Source organism: Anabas testudineus, chromosome 11 (assembly GCF_900324465.2).
Source record: "Anabas testudineus chromosome 11, fAnaTes1.2, whole genome shotgun sequence".
Lineage (NCBI taxonomy): Eukaryota > Metazoa > Chordata > Actinopteri > Anabantiformes > Anabantidae > Anabas > Anabas testudineus.
In genome coordinates, this window is record NC_046620.1 from 18,421,828 (window position 1) to 18,438,528 (window position 16,701).

The 16,701-nt window shown below is 38.1% G+C and overlaps 1 protein-coding gene across 4 annotated transcripts; it reads left to right on the plus strand.

Annotated features, from left to right (window-relative positions):
* The first annotated feature begins 79 nt into the window (after positions 1–79).
* Positions 80–9,527, plus strand: LOC113154710 (replication protein A 32 kDa subunit-like). Of its 4 annotated transcripts, XM_026349054.1 has the most exons (10): positions 80–154; positions 248–300; positions 388–489; positions 1,016–1,129; positions 1,215–1,283; positions 1,402–1,509; positions 1,692–1,799; positions 2,102–2,199; positions 7,253–7,306; positions 9,471–9,527. In XM_026349054.1, exons 1-9 carry the CDS (start codon positions 142–144, stop codon positions 7,284–7,286), a joined length of 699 nt encoding a protein of 232 aa, XP_026204839.1. In that variant the 5' UTR covers positions 80–141; the 3' UTR covers positions 7,287–7,306; positions 9,471–9,527. The 4 variants fall into 4 exon arrangements, with proteins under 4 accessions (XP_026204839.1, XP_026204838.1, XP_026204835.1 ...); XM_026349053.1 differs by lacking the exon at positions 9,471–9,527 and having other exon boundaries at positions 7,253–7,489; XM_026349050.1 differs by lacking the exons at positions 7,253–7,306; positions 9,471–9,527 and adding an exon at positions 2,508–3,366.
* The last annotated feature ends 7,174 nt before the right edge of the window (positions 9,528–16,701 follow it).

Consider the following 16,701-nt stretch of genomic DNA (forward strand, 5'->3'; position numbering starts at 1 on the left):
TATTCCATGGGCCATTTTGGTGTACTGCATGATGGGTAATTTGTGTAATTGACTTCACCTGATGGACCTGGCCAAGAAGGAGGTGTAGTAGTGAAGGCTGCTTAACTGCCCAGTTGACAGTAGGAATGGAAAGGTTTTGTCATGTGGAACCAAGGTGGGTTAAATTCACGTTAACTTCAACTTTTCTATCTCACTGTGTGCAAAACAATTTAGTTTCATTCTTGATATTATCTTTTGCTTGACACAGCTTGTACTCAGTCCACTGATGGAATTAGTAGGCACAAAGCAGGGATATCAAAGGTGTGTCTGTTTACTAATCAGCAGTAAGTGAAGAACGTGTTGGTATGGTGAAATGGGATTAATTCCTTTACCCTGATCCCTTCACAGAAGGCAACTCTTCAGATCTTGCCCTGCACAGTTTCTCAGCTTCTATCAGCATATCGAGTCAGCAATGATACCTTTGCAATGTGTGACTGGGAAATCAACCAGGTATGATGAGAAACAACATGAATCCACATGAGAAGAAATTTAGAAATTAAATATGTTTTTGTTCACTCAATTTGCTTCTCTTCAGACTTCAGCCCTTCCATGATTAAAACTTTATCTTTATGAAATGGTTAATTTTCATATTAAAACATTTTGCTGACTACTGGATGTTCTGCTTGCTATAAACTGAAAAAATGCTAGAAAAGAAAATATTAGAGGAAATCTTAATTACCTTTCTTGTTCTTAAGTTTACAAGTTAAACAGCATAAAATGATACAACTCTCTGACAAGCATTTTGTTACAGTAATAATAGTAATGACCAGGTTTATCACCTCTTAGAAATACTTGCACATGACTCAGGACTTGGTGGTTTCAACCTGAGTCCTCAGTGTTAAATACAATGTTTTTACTGTTGTAAATTGCTATGATTGATTCAGTTTTTCTTCATTGTTTTTACTTGCTAACCTATAGAGTGAGGTGTGGTCTGAGCATAATTTCCTGTGCTGAGTTTTGTTTTTTTGTGCTGCAGGTGTCTATAGTCGGTGTCATCAGAGGATTTTCTCCCTTCAAGACCAACATCTGGTACACTGTAGACGACATGACTGCTTCACCTTTAAATGTGAAGCAGTGGGTTAATAAAGAGGCCAGTGACATCAGCTTGCTCAGTTTACAGCTGAAACTGGAAGTGCACTATTGTGGTTAAATAATAAGTTTCACTTTGCTTACAGGACTGTAATCAGACATATGCTTGTCCTGGAACATATGTTAAGGTTACAGGAAGTCTGCGCAATATCAGCGTGAGTAAAACAAATAAAGGGTTTGTAGATGGTGAGCTTTTAAGCAAAGTAAACATTGAAGAGCTCTTTAGTTTTGTGACCATCTGTGACTTAACTTGAATTTCTGTTTTTACTTTAGGGTCAAAGGTCATTGCTAGCAATAAATATCCGGTGCATCAAGGACCTGAACGAGATCACCTCTCACATGTTGGAAGTGGTACATAGCCATATGCAGCTTTTTGGAAAGGTATCTGTACTGTAGCCCGGAGAGCTCAAAGCAAATCAAGAAATTGTCACCAACTGGACGACGCATGTGCAGCATTTAGAAAACAGCAGGGGGGGTGGGGGTAAAGAGAAAATGCAACACATATGGTACCCCCCCTGGAAAGCATTTTAAGTCTTTTGTATGTGAATTTGTTAATCCTCCAGGTGTTCGATGTAAATATGAATACCACTGTTCACTCACTGTCTGGAAGCTTCCCTGCTGGACGTCCTCAAGACACCTCACCAGACAGTCTGTCCACAATCCAAACTCAGGTAAGTGGTGATTTCACTATTGTGACAATTAATGCAAATTTAGCTCATCCCTGTGAATTCTGTTCCTTTTTTAAAGGAAATGTCCTGTAAATTTATCCTACACTATGTACTGTCCCCGAACACATTACACAACAGCTGGTGTGTGTGTGTGTGTGTGTGTGTGTGAGAGAGAGAGAGAGAGAGAGAGAGATCACCACCACCACACACACGTAGAAATAAAGTTAATAAATATAGCATATATTTCTTTTTTTGTTTGAACAGTTGATACTTGTTAGAATGTAAATTCCTGATTGCTTTCAAAGGTACTGCACATAATCAGGAAGTTTTCTGTCAGGGATGAAGGCATCAGTTTCCATGACCTGAAGGTGCAGCTGGACTATCTTTCTATGAGAGACATCAGGTACCTGTTCATTATAGTGTGTGTGTGTTCTGAATGTGTTATATGTACTGTATTTGAAGTCCAGTCCATGCAAACAGTTTAGCATTGTTGCATGATGGTGAACCATTGGCAACATCCAAACTGATTGTATAATAACAAAACCTGAAAGCAGACCCTCCTGTTGCCGCTCCATGTACTGCACAGGCCCAGTAAATGATTAGAAAACATTGCTAGACGAGGATCTATTTGGGGGATAGATGGATGACGGATGTAACAATCTTCTGAAAAGGCGACCGGGATGATTAAATTTGAAACCTGTTCATGTACAGATCTTCCTTGGACTTTCTTGTAAATGAAGGTCATGTCTTCTTTACTATTGATGAGCATCACTTCAAGTCGGCAGAACCTCAGAAGGCTACTTGAAGCCCTGAACACCTGCAGGATTAAAACCCTGCCCTCCTGGACTGCAGCTGATCAGGATGTAGATGCCTCACACATTTGTGAGTGGCATAATTGTTTTGAGTTAAATTGAGTTATTCATTTATGATGTACAATATGGTGATGACTTTGTCTGGTGGACCAGCAAAGACTGACTGCACTGGTAAATTACCTAAATCTCTTTGTCTGACTATAATTTTCTTTTTTCTTCATATTTGGCTACCTTTAAAAATATTGCTGTAACCTACATAAAATAACTTCATAAGAATTAGTCTCTTTTAATTTGTAACACTACCTACAGAACTCCAGTTCCCATATGCCTCAGTTATGTCCTCAGTTTCCCAGAATTCAAGGTAGAAAACAAGTGGTTTGAACATGGCAGCAAAACAGAACAACCCTCCAGCCCTTTAAGTGTCTGTCCTGGTAGGGGCTACAGCTAGTGTGTATGCTAAGACAGTGGAAGCTATGTCTGAGCTCAGTCTAATGCAAAACATTAAGCAGGTTATTGACAGAATAATTTTGCAGTTTAAAGTATGGTTGCGCATTAACAGGTGGAATTGCAGTCAGGAATAAATCAATGATCAATTATTAATGCACAAGTGATGTTGTTATGCAGCTGTGTTATAGTTTAGGATATTTGAAACCATTTCCCAGTTTTGTGAAATACTGCAATTTATACACAATTTCCCACATTTACTCCATACATAATAATTTGTTGGTTCGTTAGCAAACGTTCCAAGCACAGACTGTACCAGGTTCAAGATGGACATGTCCAATTATTAAGTAAAAACTGTTAAATCTAAACACGTTATTTATGGAGTATATTTTTTACAAAGTGCACACCAAATCCAGGGTTGGGATTCAAGGCTCTTGAAAAGCAACTGAGTACATTTACTCAAATGCTGTATATTTTTCACGTATTTGTACTTCATTTATTACATTATATGGGTTTTAAAATATTGCACTCTTTTTTTTTTTTTTTTTTTTTTTTCTCTTCTGCATTGATCTGAAAGTTTAAATTAGCCTATTAGTTACATTTATGATGCATGATGGTTTATTAATAGCCATATAATTAGCATCTAATAAATTATGTATTATTTACCACTTTGCATGTCATAAAGTGGTTATAACTGGCTCTGTTGGTAATGTTTACACATTAAGTGTAGCTCAGTAAATTGTACTTTTACTTGCGGTACTTGACGTGTAGTACTTTTGGGCTTAGGCTTCGAATGCAGGATTGTAACTTGTAATTAGTATTTCTACACTGTGACTGTGATGCTTAAACCTAGTTAGATTTCTGAGTACTTCATCCACCAGGCCTCACAACAGTTGGAAATACAGTGATGGCAAATGTTTTCTGCGACTTTCCTGCTACCATTGATCCACATCAATTCTGGTAGGGAGCTAATCTCGCTCATTAAAAAAAGCTGCAAACAGAGCAATGTCTAGTACAAGTTTTGTTATTCTTAGCTTTGTGCCAGTCTGCTACGACTGTCAGATTTAATACTGCTTAGAAATGTTTTAATAAAAAGCATGTATGTTTGTGATATTATTTAAGTCGAACTAGAACATATGACTGGAGCAAGTCGTAGCAGCCTGTGCTGCTGCCGTCTATCCTGCACTCGGGATTGTAAATCTGCTTGTTACCAGAACCAATACGTTTTATTATTATTATTATTATTATTATTATTAGTCTTAAGGATGTTCTAGTACTTTATCAATATGTAACTACTTTTGGTTGTTTAATAGTTGTTCAGGTTTCCTATGATGTAAAAAGTCAATTGCACGAAACTACTGTAGTCAGTCATCTGCCACTTCAGTTTTTTAAAAAGCTGCAACTATTTAAACATTAGCTAGATAGTTTAAAAGTGTAACAGCTTTTTAAATTTAAATTAAACTATAGGAAAATGAGAAACTGTAAATAAATCATTTATTACAAATTTCTATCAGGTTGCTGTTAGTTCATTTGTGGTAACTTTTTATCTTCCTAATCTGCATAAAGGCAATCCTAAGAAAATTTAAAACAAAAATAAATGTCCATTACATAATGGATATACTGTGAACAGATATAGAAAAAAATTTTAATATTTTTTTTTCTGCCATCTCTCCCAAACCTGTGTGCATCAGCTTGAATGAGAATAAAGACGCCCTGAAGGGAACAGTCAGATTGACATTAGCTTTACACATCGTGTCTCACAAACAAACACCTGGGTTTCCGTGAAATTATTCATATGATAGTTCCTCATTTTTTGCTGACCTTATGGCTTTTTCTCTTAATTCACCATCACTACAGAGCCAACCTTTCAGAAGCACAAACAACATTATTTATAATACAGTGGAAAGAAAAAGTATGTGAACCTTTTGGAATTTTGTGGTTTCCTGCATTAATTTGTCATAAAATGTGATCTGATCTTCATCTAAGTCAAGACTATTAAGAAATATCATGTAAAATACCACCAAAAATTTATCTTTCGTGTCTTTGTTGAGAGCAACCACAAAAACCTCATAGGGATGGCAGCAATAACCTCAATCAGGTGCTTCCTGTAGCTGTGTATCACCCAACTTCTGTGGAGTTTCAGCTGTAGAGTTGAGTGGTGAGTGGTAAGTCTCTGATATCACTTTGTAACCCTTTCCAGCTTTATGTAAATCAACAATTCTAGATCCTCTGAAAGCTTCTTTTAGTGAGGCATGGCTCAAGTAAGTGTATTCTGCTTGTGCGGAGCAAACTCAAAAGATTTGAATGGTTGTTATCAGTCTCTAGTCCACACCTCCAAACTAATTTTCTGAACTTATGCTAACACCTGACTCCAATTAGCTTTTCTGAGGTCATTATTGAAAGGGTTCATATACTTTTTAAACTGACACTGTAAGGTTTTTATGGTTGTTCTCAAAAAAGATATTTTTCACATACTTTTTCTGTATATGTTTTTACAGCATATTGTCTTCTTTTAAAATTCAGATTGATTTTCAGAATATAAGACAGGTATCGTCCATCCTATCAAACCAGTTTTATTCCCTTAGACATATCTGGAATGGAAAAGGCTGTCCAAACCTTGCTGTTTGTCAGAGGCGACTCTAGTCATTATGGTACTCAGGGTGAGATTATGGTTTGGCGCCTCTCACCCCCACCCCCGACCACACACACACCCCCCTACTAGAACTACAAATGGACTTTCATCTGTTGATTCTTGGCTTGTTTTTTTTTTTTTTTTTTTTTTTTAATTTACCCATTAAATTAGGTAATCACTTCTCAAAATAACTTAATGATTTTAATTCTCCAAACTCACATTCCATAAATAAATTTTGTCCTGTATTGTCAAATGTTAGACTATCAAATTTAAAAACCCAAACCCTCCTCTAGGTTTGATTCTCACTCTTTTCTGTATTTGTGTTTTCTGTATTTGAGTGTACAATTTAGACTGAGGCATGATGAGCTAGCTAGATGTTTAGCCTATGTCGCAAATACACAGTGGATGAGGTGTGTAAGTGACTGAGGCTGTATAAGTTAAATGCAGTGAATTATTTTAGTGTGACAGTGAAGAAACTTTTATATCTCCATCCTGCTCTGTTAGTCAGGGCGGGCTCAGCAGAGGCTTTGCACAAGCATGATCCATTCACAGTGTGGATGCCGAGTTGCGTGGGTCTCCTCTCTGCTCTGCTACACCATGTGAAAGCTGCACCTGGTGGCTTGGATGGCCTTTTCATAAATATCAAGATGACAATATCAATCTTGTTTATTTTTTCTACATTTACATTTAGTCATTTAGCAGACGCTTTTTATCCAAAGCGACTTACAAGGGTAGGCAGGGTAAGCATAGGAAGAGGTCTTGCCTAAGGCCGCCTACTGGAGGTAGGACGCACCTGGGATTCAAACCCTAGTCTCCCACGTGGAAGGGGGTGATCTTAGCACTACACTAACTAGCCACAATCCTTTTTCTGTATTTATTCATTTCCATTTTCAAGACAGAGAATGAGGATTACTATTATTTATTTTATTTTAATTTATTTATGTGTTTTTGTTTGCAGCGGCCCCTCCAGCAAATGGCGCCCTAGGCCACCACCTAAATGGCCTGCTTTGTATAGAAAATGTAAAAACTGTCACATTTAATTGAAGAATTCATAATTTGCCTGCATTTGAAGGAGTGAAATGACACAGCCTTTTCACGAGGCTGTGATGCAGTCAATCTACAAAAGCAGCCTTCAAAGGATGAGAGCTGCTGTTATTGATCTTCCAGATTACTCAGAAACATTATTTTATTTTGTAAATTGGTTCGAAGACCAGCACCCATTGGAAAATCATGAATATGGCAAATAATTAATGCAGTTTTGGATGCTCTTTACCTTCTCCTTCTGTAGCAGACTCTCTCTGTTTCACGTCAAACAAAGATCACATTTAAAATTGGACAAAGTATCAGACAAACATATTTTTCTTTAATCAGTTTTTCAATTTATTTTCATCATATCCTTTTAAGAACAGCATGGTATATAAGTATTCATCCATCCTACACTACTTGTTCATCTGCCCACAAGCCAAACATTCAGAAATAATTTATATCCTGCCAGTGTCAGATATATGTGTATGATAAACTGTAAATCTATGTTTAATTACAAATGAAGACTATGATTTTGTTACCAGGGCAGGAGGGCAGGACTTCACCTGGATGTGCTGAAAGGAGACAAACTAGTGGAGGTGAGATCAATGAACGCAGCTCATCAACATCCACTGTGACCTCACTGATCCGAGGCGTGAACTGTGCAGTCTCACCTCACAAAGGCAGAACGTGTGCTGGGTGCATTATAGGACTCAACGGCCCAGAGAGAAACCCTCATCAAACAAATGCACTTTCATTGTTTTTAGCATAATGTGATTAAAGCTAACAGTATCAGTAACTATCTGTGTGCTATCATGAAAGGAACATGTAGTAAGAAGACTAGAGCTACAACTTTCTTAGATTTACAGGGATTCGCTGGACTCTTTCATCTATCCACACCACTGCTGGATGTATTAATCAGATATTGTGATATGTGTGAGTTTTGTTTACACAAAAACATGATTATTTTCTAATTGAAAAACTTTACAGTGAAAAATAAGTTACTGCCTGCTGATGGACTGGCGAAGACCTGCTGCTCTTTTTTAACTGTGGGGAAGTTAACCAGGCAATAATCATTATTTAAGTGCTTTTTCAAAACAGCTTGAAAACACTTTAAATCATGAATTACTGCATTGCAGTTGTAGCCAGTTTACAACTCAAATTCCAAAAAACTTGGAACACTGTGAAATCTACATAAAAGCTGAATGTAGTGATTTGCAAATGTCACAAACCCACATTTTATTCACAATAGAAAGCATCTCAACTGAGAAAAGTACCATTTTCTAATCTAACCGATCTAATCAACAAAGAGTCTGGTACTTGGTTCCATAGCATAGATATAAAGAGAAAATCTAAATAGATATCTTATGCTATGAACTGATTATCCACTCAGCTGTGCAAATAGACATGTTTTGTTGTTTCAAAGTGTGTTCAGACAGACAAACGGCTGTTTGTTCTTTGTATGTCTAACACTAAACAGTTTGCAGACACATTGCATTGGTTAATTTTCTGTCAAATTCTGGCAGTCAAAGGTGCTGGAAATGCGATTGTGACATACTGTACTACCAGTACTAGTAATAATGCCAATATGGCTAATTCTTGAGCAAACATTTGCCCATTTCTTTAACCAAAGGAGAACGAGTTAAGTTCTCATTAATTAACGAGACAAATATGCTTTAAAACAGCTTTGTAGCTGGGAAAATGCCACCAAATTCCTTGGTAAAATGTGCAGAGGCTATAATACTGTAACTTAAACTCTGGCTGTTGTCAAAACCGAATGCATTGGCAAGTAAAATTTCAACTGTGATTAGACTGTTAAAGTTTAACAGGGCCTTAAATGAGAGGGCTTAATTCATAGTGTAATTACAGTCCACCAAGAACAAATTAACTTATCAGTAATGATGCTATTATGTTTTTCTTAATGGATAGAGGGCCCAACTGAAGAGGTTATGTTGGTACATTGGTATGTTTTGGGATGTTTTTATTACAAGGTCAGTGTTAATTTGCCAATGTTTAGTATGTCAGAAGGCTTTTTTTAAAAACAGTCATTATGAATAAGAAAGGGTTAAAGAGAAGCAATATGAAATACAAGATTCAAAAGATTCAAACAGTGGACTTCAAATGACTAGAAGCAAGTCTTGTGGACTGATGAGTTAAAGTTTGAAGAGTTTGGATCCAAGTGAAGAACATACTGTACAGATAGATGCCAAAACTAAGAGATCGAACAAAGAGATCGAAACATGATGAGCTGCGAAAGCTTTGGCAAGAGAGTGGGTGATCTACATCACGTGCACCCTCAATCAGCATGGATACCACTCCATCCTTACAGACTTACAGCAATTTACTCAGGGCAACGACTGACTGGGAATAACTTCATTTTGCAGGAAAGCAGTGATCCCCAAGCATTCTTCTTGGTTGTCTAAGAATTATTGTAGTAAAGTAATGTAGTTGGAATACAGATGCAACAGATTTGTAAGTCAGTTAAACCTGAAAATTAACCACTTCGCATTATGCAAATATGCTTAAAAATTAACAGTTGTGTGTTTTGTGATCCTCTTACAACTATTTGAGTGAATAAAACCAACAAAAGCCAGTAAAAGTAAATAAATGTGCAGGTGTTTCCAAACTTTTTCTTGCCAGTGTAATATTCTGTTAAACATTTGTACAGTAATCCCTGCTTTTTGTTTTTATTCCCTGTCTCAGTGCCCTTCTAAAGCTGTTCCAAGGAGGAATAGAGGAATACATGAAATGTTTCTTTTTCAGCACACAGGACCTTCCTGGGACAAATACGCCTGGAACCACAAGCCTCAGCAGGTTCCGTTAGACTCCACCATGTCCTTTGGGGCATCTGCATGGGTCTACATTCTGAGGGAAAAGCCCAAAACCCAAGGAAGTGCTGCACCAGGGGAGGATAAGGAGCTGAAATGCCTGCTGGGACTGCCCAAAGAGGAGATGGAGCTCAATGTGTGCAGGCTCATTCTATGTTTGCCGCAGTTGGTTCTCAGCAGGGTGTTTTAAAAAGTCTGGATTCAAAGGGGGATCCTCCTTTTCTTTGCAAAAATCCCTGAATGTGAGCTGCTCCAAACACTAGATGGAAAAGAAAAAGTGCATTTCTGGGAATCTGACAATGCTGAAGATTGACAGTTGCAGAGGCATTCATAATTTATAGCTTGTGTGTTGTATAAGCTTTTAGACTAAAGGAGGTAGCCCCAGAAAGCAAACTCAAAAATCCAACAACTATGAATAAACTGTTTTCTTATATAGCTCTGATTGACCCAATTGGGATTCCAGACAACCTGAGAACAAGAATAACCTGAATATTAATTATTTCATAAATATGATTATGCCCAACTCTCTTGTCATAATCTGGGTACAGAACCTGGTGGAATAAGACACCACACACAACAAGGGTATCTCTATCCAAACTACTGAGCCGGGCAACCTCACCATCCAGAGGCTTAAGAGAAGAAGGAGTTCCCGGTTGTCCTTCATTGATATAAAGGAAATCATCAATCTAGATTTTTCTTTGTGTTATTGATGATTCATAATTTACATTAACAAAACAAACATGGTTAAAAACTAGTGTAGATAGATAGATGATAGATAGATAGATTTTTTGTATTATGTAGTTCCATATTTGTCACACTTAAATGATTCAGACCATCAAATGCATTTTACTATTACACAAAAATAACCTGAGTTAATACAAAATTCTGATTTGAAATGATGATTTCATTTATTAAAGAGAAAAAATGTAATGACATCTGAAAACGTAATTGCCCCCCTTTTGTCATGATTGAACTGTAACATTTTTGTTTGGAAAAGTTGAATTACATTTCCACACACAGACCTGATTACTACCAGCCCTGTTGAATCAAGAAATCACTTAAATAGAAGCTGTATGACAAAGTGAAGCACATTAAAAAATCTCAAAAGCTCTCAATTTCAATGCCGCAATCCAAAGAAGGTGTTCGTATAATAATAATAATAACGGACAGAAATAAGAATGAGACTTGACAAAAATGGCATCCAGTGGAGAGTCTCAAGGTGAAAGCCACTGCTGACCAAATTAAAAACACTTACATTTACCAAAAAACGTCTTGACTATCCTTGATTTTTGGGCAAATCTTTTGTTGAAGTAGAACTTTTTTGGAAGTGTGTTTAAAACAGCATTTCATAAAAAGAACATCATACCAACAGTCAAACATTGTAGGGGTAGTGTGATGGTCTGGGGCTGCTTAGCAGCTTCAGGTCGTGGACAACTTGCCATAATTCATGGAACCGTGAATTCTACACTCTAGCCAGCCATCAGTTTGTGAGCTCAAGTTCAAGCACACTTGGGTTTTAAATCTCTTGGGTTTTAAATGTTTAACCTGTCATATGTTAAACAAAAGACAGAACAAAACAAAATTAAGCTTTTGGAGTTAGACAGAATAAGGAACGAGCACATCAGAGGGACCGCTCACGTTGCCTGCGTTAGCAACAAAGTCAGAGAGGCCAGACTGAGATGGTTTGGACATGTGCCGAGGAGGGATAGTGATTATATTGGTAGAAGGGTGTTGGAGATGGAGCTGCCAGGCAGGAGGGCAAGAGGATGGCCAAAGAGGAGATATATGGATGTGTTAACAGAGGACTTGAGGTTGGCTGGTGTTACCGTAGAAGATGCCCATTATAGAGTTAGGTGGAAAAGGATGATTCGCTGTGGTGACCCCTAATGGGAAAAGCCGAAAGAGAAGAAGAAGTTGCCTAGTTAAAGTACAGACTTAATATGGACAGAGAGACAACCTGAGATGGGAATGGCCAGCGTGGCACAGAGAAGTAGGAAAGTAGAGCACTGTAGCTGTTGCTGACATGCTGCTCATATTAAAGCGTCTGTGTAGATGGAGTGTAACACTGTAAGGTTGATACACACAGGCAAACAACAGGTCCATATATTATCAAGAAGAGAATAAAAGGATTTCCAGCACAAGAGGAAAATCAACACTACCTATAAAAAGTATTCACCCCCTAGGATGTTTCATCCTTTTATTGACATTATTAATCAATCATTGTCAATCACAATTAGTGAAATGGAGATCACTTGAGTGCAGTGAATGCATTTCAAGTAATTGCAGTATAAATACACTTGTGTCTAGAGGGTTAGGAGACAGGAGAGACTGTACATACTGTACATACATACATGTTGCCTGGGTTCTTCACCAGTCAAAGTTTTATGGGAGAGTGGCAAGGAGAAAGCCACTGTTGAAGAAAACGCATGTTAAATCACAACTTGAGTTTCCCAATAGGTATGTGAAAGACTCCATGGTCCAGTGGAAGAGAGTTCTTTGGACAACAAGGTGATAGTTCTGGAGTGGCAGAGTCAAAGCCCAGACCTCAATCCAATAGAGAATTTGTGGATGGACTTAAAAAGGACTGTTCACACTTGTTCCCTACGCAACCTGACAGAGCTTGAGCAGTAGAATGCAAGAATTGCAAGAAGAATGGCATAGAATTCCAGATTTCACCTTACATATTTTTATTTAATTGACATTACTTTGTAGAAACCTGTTTTCACTTTGACATTAATGAGGTGTTTTTCTGAATTTCTTCTGTGAAAGTCACCAACTTTTATTGACCATGACTGATTTATATTGTCAATAAAAGGATGATCCAAGGGGGTGAATTTGTAGATTGGTTTGAAGAACCAGAAACACAAAAAGTGGTTCAATGGCTGCTCTCCTTCTCTTCTTCCACAAGAAAGCAAGAAAGAAAGAAAGAAAAAAAGAAAGAAAGAAAGAAAGAAAGAAAGAAAGAAAGAAAGAAACAAACAAACATTCCTGATCAAACTTATTTATACTATAGAAGGAACAACTTGGCATCCAGAGGAAACCACCAGATGTTGAGGTCCTCACTGGACTTGGTTTCTCAAAGAGGAAATTTCAGATATCTCATCTGGTCTTACACTCCTGTTTTTTAATATTGTGAACATATGTCCTATGTGCTCTAGTTGTATTCTAATAAAGAGTAAATAAATATGTAAATGGTAATACTGGCAATGCCAAACAAAAAAAAATCTAATGGTGGTGAAAAACATTTGCATAGAACCATGCTGGTGGTGTAAATGGAAACCATTGTTTTAGCCTCCAAGCTCTGGTCTTTAACATCCATCTCTTATCCTTGTGACTGATATAGTTTATTGGTGTACTTTACTTTGAACACCTGATGCTGTTCTCTCATGATTTCTGTGTACTGTAACTCCTGACATTGTTTAGGAAAAGAAGACACAAGGCTGCGGCTTGCTGGGCCTGGAGGCTGCTGCATGTGGGATGCTTGGCCTACCAGTCAGTGGAGGTCTGTATGGGGATATTCCTCCCAGCAGTCATGAAGCAGTGAGCGACAACTGTGCAGCAGGCCTTGAAGCAGCTTCTGTCCTTGCGGGGCTCCCTAACCTCCTCCCTGATGTGGTTGTGACGCACACGTCAGTAGAACCACCCGTAAGTCTTTACAGCACCTGTACATCAGCAGCTCCCACTTCAGAGCCTCTGGATGAGCCATGCAAAAAGAAATATGCCAAAGAAGCTTGGCCTGGGAAGAAACCTGCACTATCACTGCTCCTATAGATGTTTCTCAGTTGATGTATTGAGCCATATGACAGCTATATTTCATGTCCACACAGTTGGAAACAGAATCTGACAGCAGCTATTTTAAAATTACACCTGAGCCTTTACCACAGTATATAAACATATGTGTGTTTTTCATGTTATCATGTTGAGTCTGTTAGGATTTTGGCAGTACTTTTTTTCCAGCAGTATTAGTTGATGACTTGCTAAATATGCAGCCTTATCAGCTAAATAATGCAGTTCAGTTGCCAAACGTTTTGCTCAATTACTGAGCCAGAGGTTCAGCACTCTTTAGTTACAAGTGCCTTTATTATTGTTTTGATCTTTTACTATATTATTAACATTGATTTAAACGTATAGCTAATGTTAATTAGCTGTTTTCTTCAACTGAAGCAAATTTTCCACCTTTTTTTTAATATATATTTTCTTGGACAAAAAAATACAAGTAATATACTTTCATGTCAAAATGAAAATGAATCTCTACAAAGTAATATGAAAAAATAACATTATGTTTAACAAAAGTATTCACCACCTATAAATCCACTGATCCAAATCTTCACTAGTGCAGCCAGTTGGTTTTAGAAACACACAATTAGTTAGATGTGGATGACCTGAGTGCAATAAATGTGTTTTGAGCATTGTAGTATGAATATACGTGAATCTGGAACGTGTAGTTACTGGTGAATCAGTATCCTGGCAAAAACTCCTCTATGAAGACAAAAAGATCTCCAAGCAACAGAAAGATTATTGAAATGCATATTTTGGGGGATGGATAAAAGAAAAGTTCAGAGTCACTGAATACCACTTTGAGCACAGTTAAAGCCATCATCAGGATATGGAAACAACATGGCACTGAGTGACCGTGCAAGAAGGGGGTGAGTGAGCGAGGGAAGACGCCAAGACACCTGTGTAGGAGCTTCAAGCTTCTGCAGTTGACATGGGACAGACTGTACATACAGCAACTGTAATGAATAAGGTGAGCCACTTAAAAAAGAGTAAATACTTAGGGAGTCACTTATCAGTTTCATATTTTTAATAAAATATAATGATGCTAAGTCCTTCTTTGTTGTTGTTACCTGCTGGTATGTGGTAGGCCTTATGTGATCTCTTACTGGGAGATGTTTTATGGTTTTCAATTGCACTGCGTTAGCTCTACCTGCTGCAGTTTCAACACACATTTAATATCTTCGGAAATCTTCTTGTTATTTTTTTCTTCACCCCTAACTGTATATCTTTGTGTGAATTATACTTGGTCAGTGGGTGAGTTACTCATAAAAATAGAGAGGGGGACAAAAGTGGGAAGAAGGTGTCACACGCCAGGAAAGGAACAGCAGTCATACCTGTAATAGACTGTGACAAGGCTATGAACTGCAGGTGAATACTGACTTCAGAGGAACTCAATAAAGAAACTAGTATTTGTGACAGTGAAACAGTTCATTTTTCCCCCTCTCTTCTTCTATTTTTATACCACAATGTGTCTTTCTAAGTGAGTGCTCTTGTCAGATATTTATGAAACACTTAGAGTGAGAGGGCTATAATTGATATGACTGTTATTAGAATTCATCCGTGCTTGATATTTGTATAATAAACTATAATCCATACCTCTCACTTGGCTGTGTGTGAAATGATGTGGAGGAGGATTAGCGGGTCCCTGGAGAAATCTCCCACTGAGCTTACTTTACTTTCATGTATTCACTTTTGTCTGCGTGCTGCCAATGGTGCCATCTATGGCAAAAAAAAAAAAAAAAAAAAAAAAACCCTTGAGAGTGCTAATTAAGTGTTATATTTATTTATTTTTTTTGCAAACTGAATTTGATAGCATGTCTCTAGCACATGCTAAATGTGTCATTTTCTCTCTGTGTTGATGAAAATATTCTCTGAAGATTCTGAGCACCTATCTGTGTTTTCTTTTTGAATAATGTCCTGATTGGTGACAGCTATTGCTCATAAAATGGCCCGCACTATGTTTCAAATACAGTATGATTCTTTTTATGGCTTTATTTCTCACTTTACTGCCATACTGTACTCTCTTAACAGCCATTAATAATTGTCCCCAGCACATAATAACAGTGCCTTTGTGTCCCTGACAATATGCTGCTTTGCTGCTAAACAAGGCTCCAGACACCTTTCGGCAGGAGGGCGTGCAAGCTTTAATGTTGTTTTTCCACCAGAGGGCAACATGTGTATTGTAATCCACAAACACGCCCTGTCTCCCTCACTCCTCTGGATGCAAGTCACATCCTTCTCTTTAAACTCAGATACTGATTTTAACACTACTACACTATTCAATGGACAGACTCCTGTAGATACAGAAATAGCAATTATGTTAAAAGAAAAACCCTCGGTAGATTGGTACAGTGGGTCAATAGAAAACTAAAGCTTTATTTCACTTCAGAATTCCCCCTAATTCATTGATGAAAAAAACTAAATGACCTGCTTTTCTTCATTAGAAGCTTTAATCTGTATTTGTGTGCATGTTTAGAAGCACACTGTGGCTGCAAATAAAGCATACATTGCATATCTTCCACCTTTAGGGGTCTCTCAAGCTCTGTTATGGCCCTGCTGTCTAGCCAGTACAGATAAATGGCACCTCGTTAATCAAATCTGCATGAGTGCGCTCAGGTTGCCATGGCAATAATTATCAGAGCTGCCTAATTAACTTTCTCAATTGCTTAATGATATACGACCCTCTGAACTCCTTCATTTTTTTCCCCTCTCTAATCCAAGTTGTTGTGATTTTTTTATTCCTACATTTTCACTCCCCAGTGTTAACCCATGACCGCCAAGATAATAGAAATTATAGAGAAGTTAAATTCAGCACCACATAATTTCCCGTTGGCCCACACAGGCAAACCGGTAGTGTCAGAACTTCGCATGCGGCACAGGTGCCCACTACTGAATGCTGGCGCATGTAGCCGGCCTGTACAGTGTGTGACTAGCATACTTTGTTTTGTGCTGTGACCTCATGTGACAGCTGACTGAAAGTTGGGAGCACTGGTCCTGTCGTCCGTGATCAGCCAGGCGAAACTCTTTGAGATACATGGAGACAGGGGGGAATCGTACCTGGTGACACCCACCCTGCCATCCCCTGTCCCCTGTGCTGTCTGCTGCCTTTCTTTACTGCCTCCTGTCAGCCTGTGGCCCCTCACTGGTGGATTCCTAGTGCTTTTGCCAGTGGTTTTGATACCTTTTTATCAGAAGTTTGAAGTTGTGCATGGAAAACAACTGCACGGGGTCATCACTGGACTTTTATTTAGAGTACTATGTTGAACTTGACCTTTTTAGAGTGTTAGAGTTTCAGAAGCCTTTGCAGGTTTGCCAACGCAAAACACTAAATTGTGTAGTTGTGTCCTTGTTTATTTTTTGCTAACCATAGCCGATCATTCCATAACCTG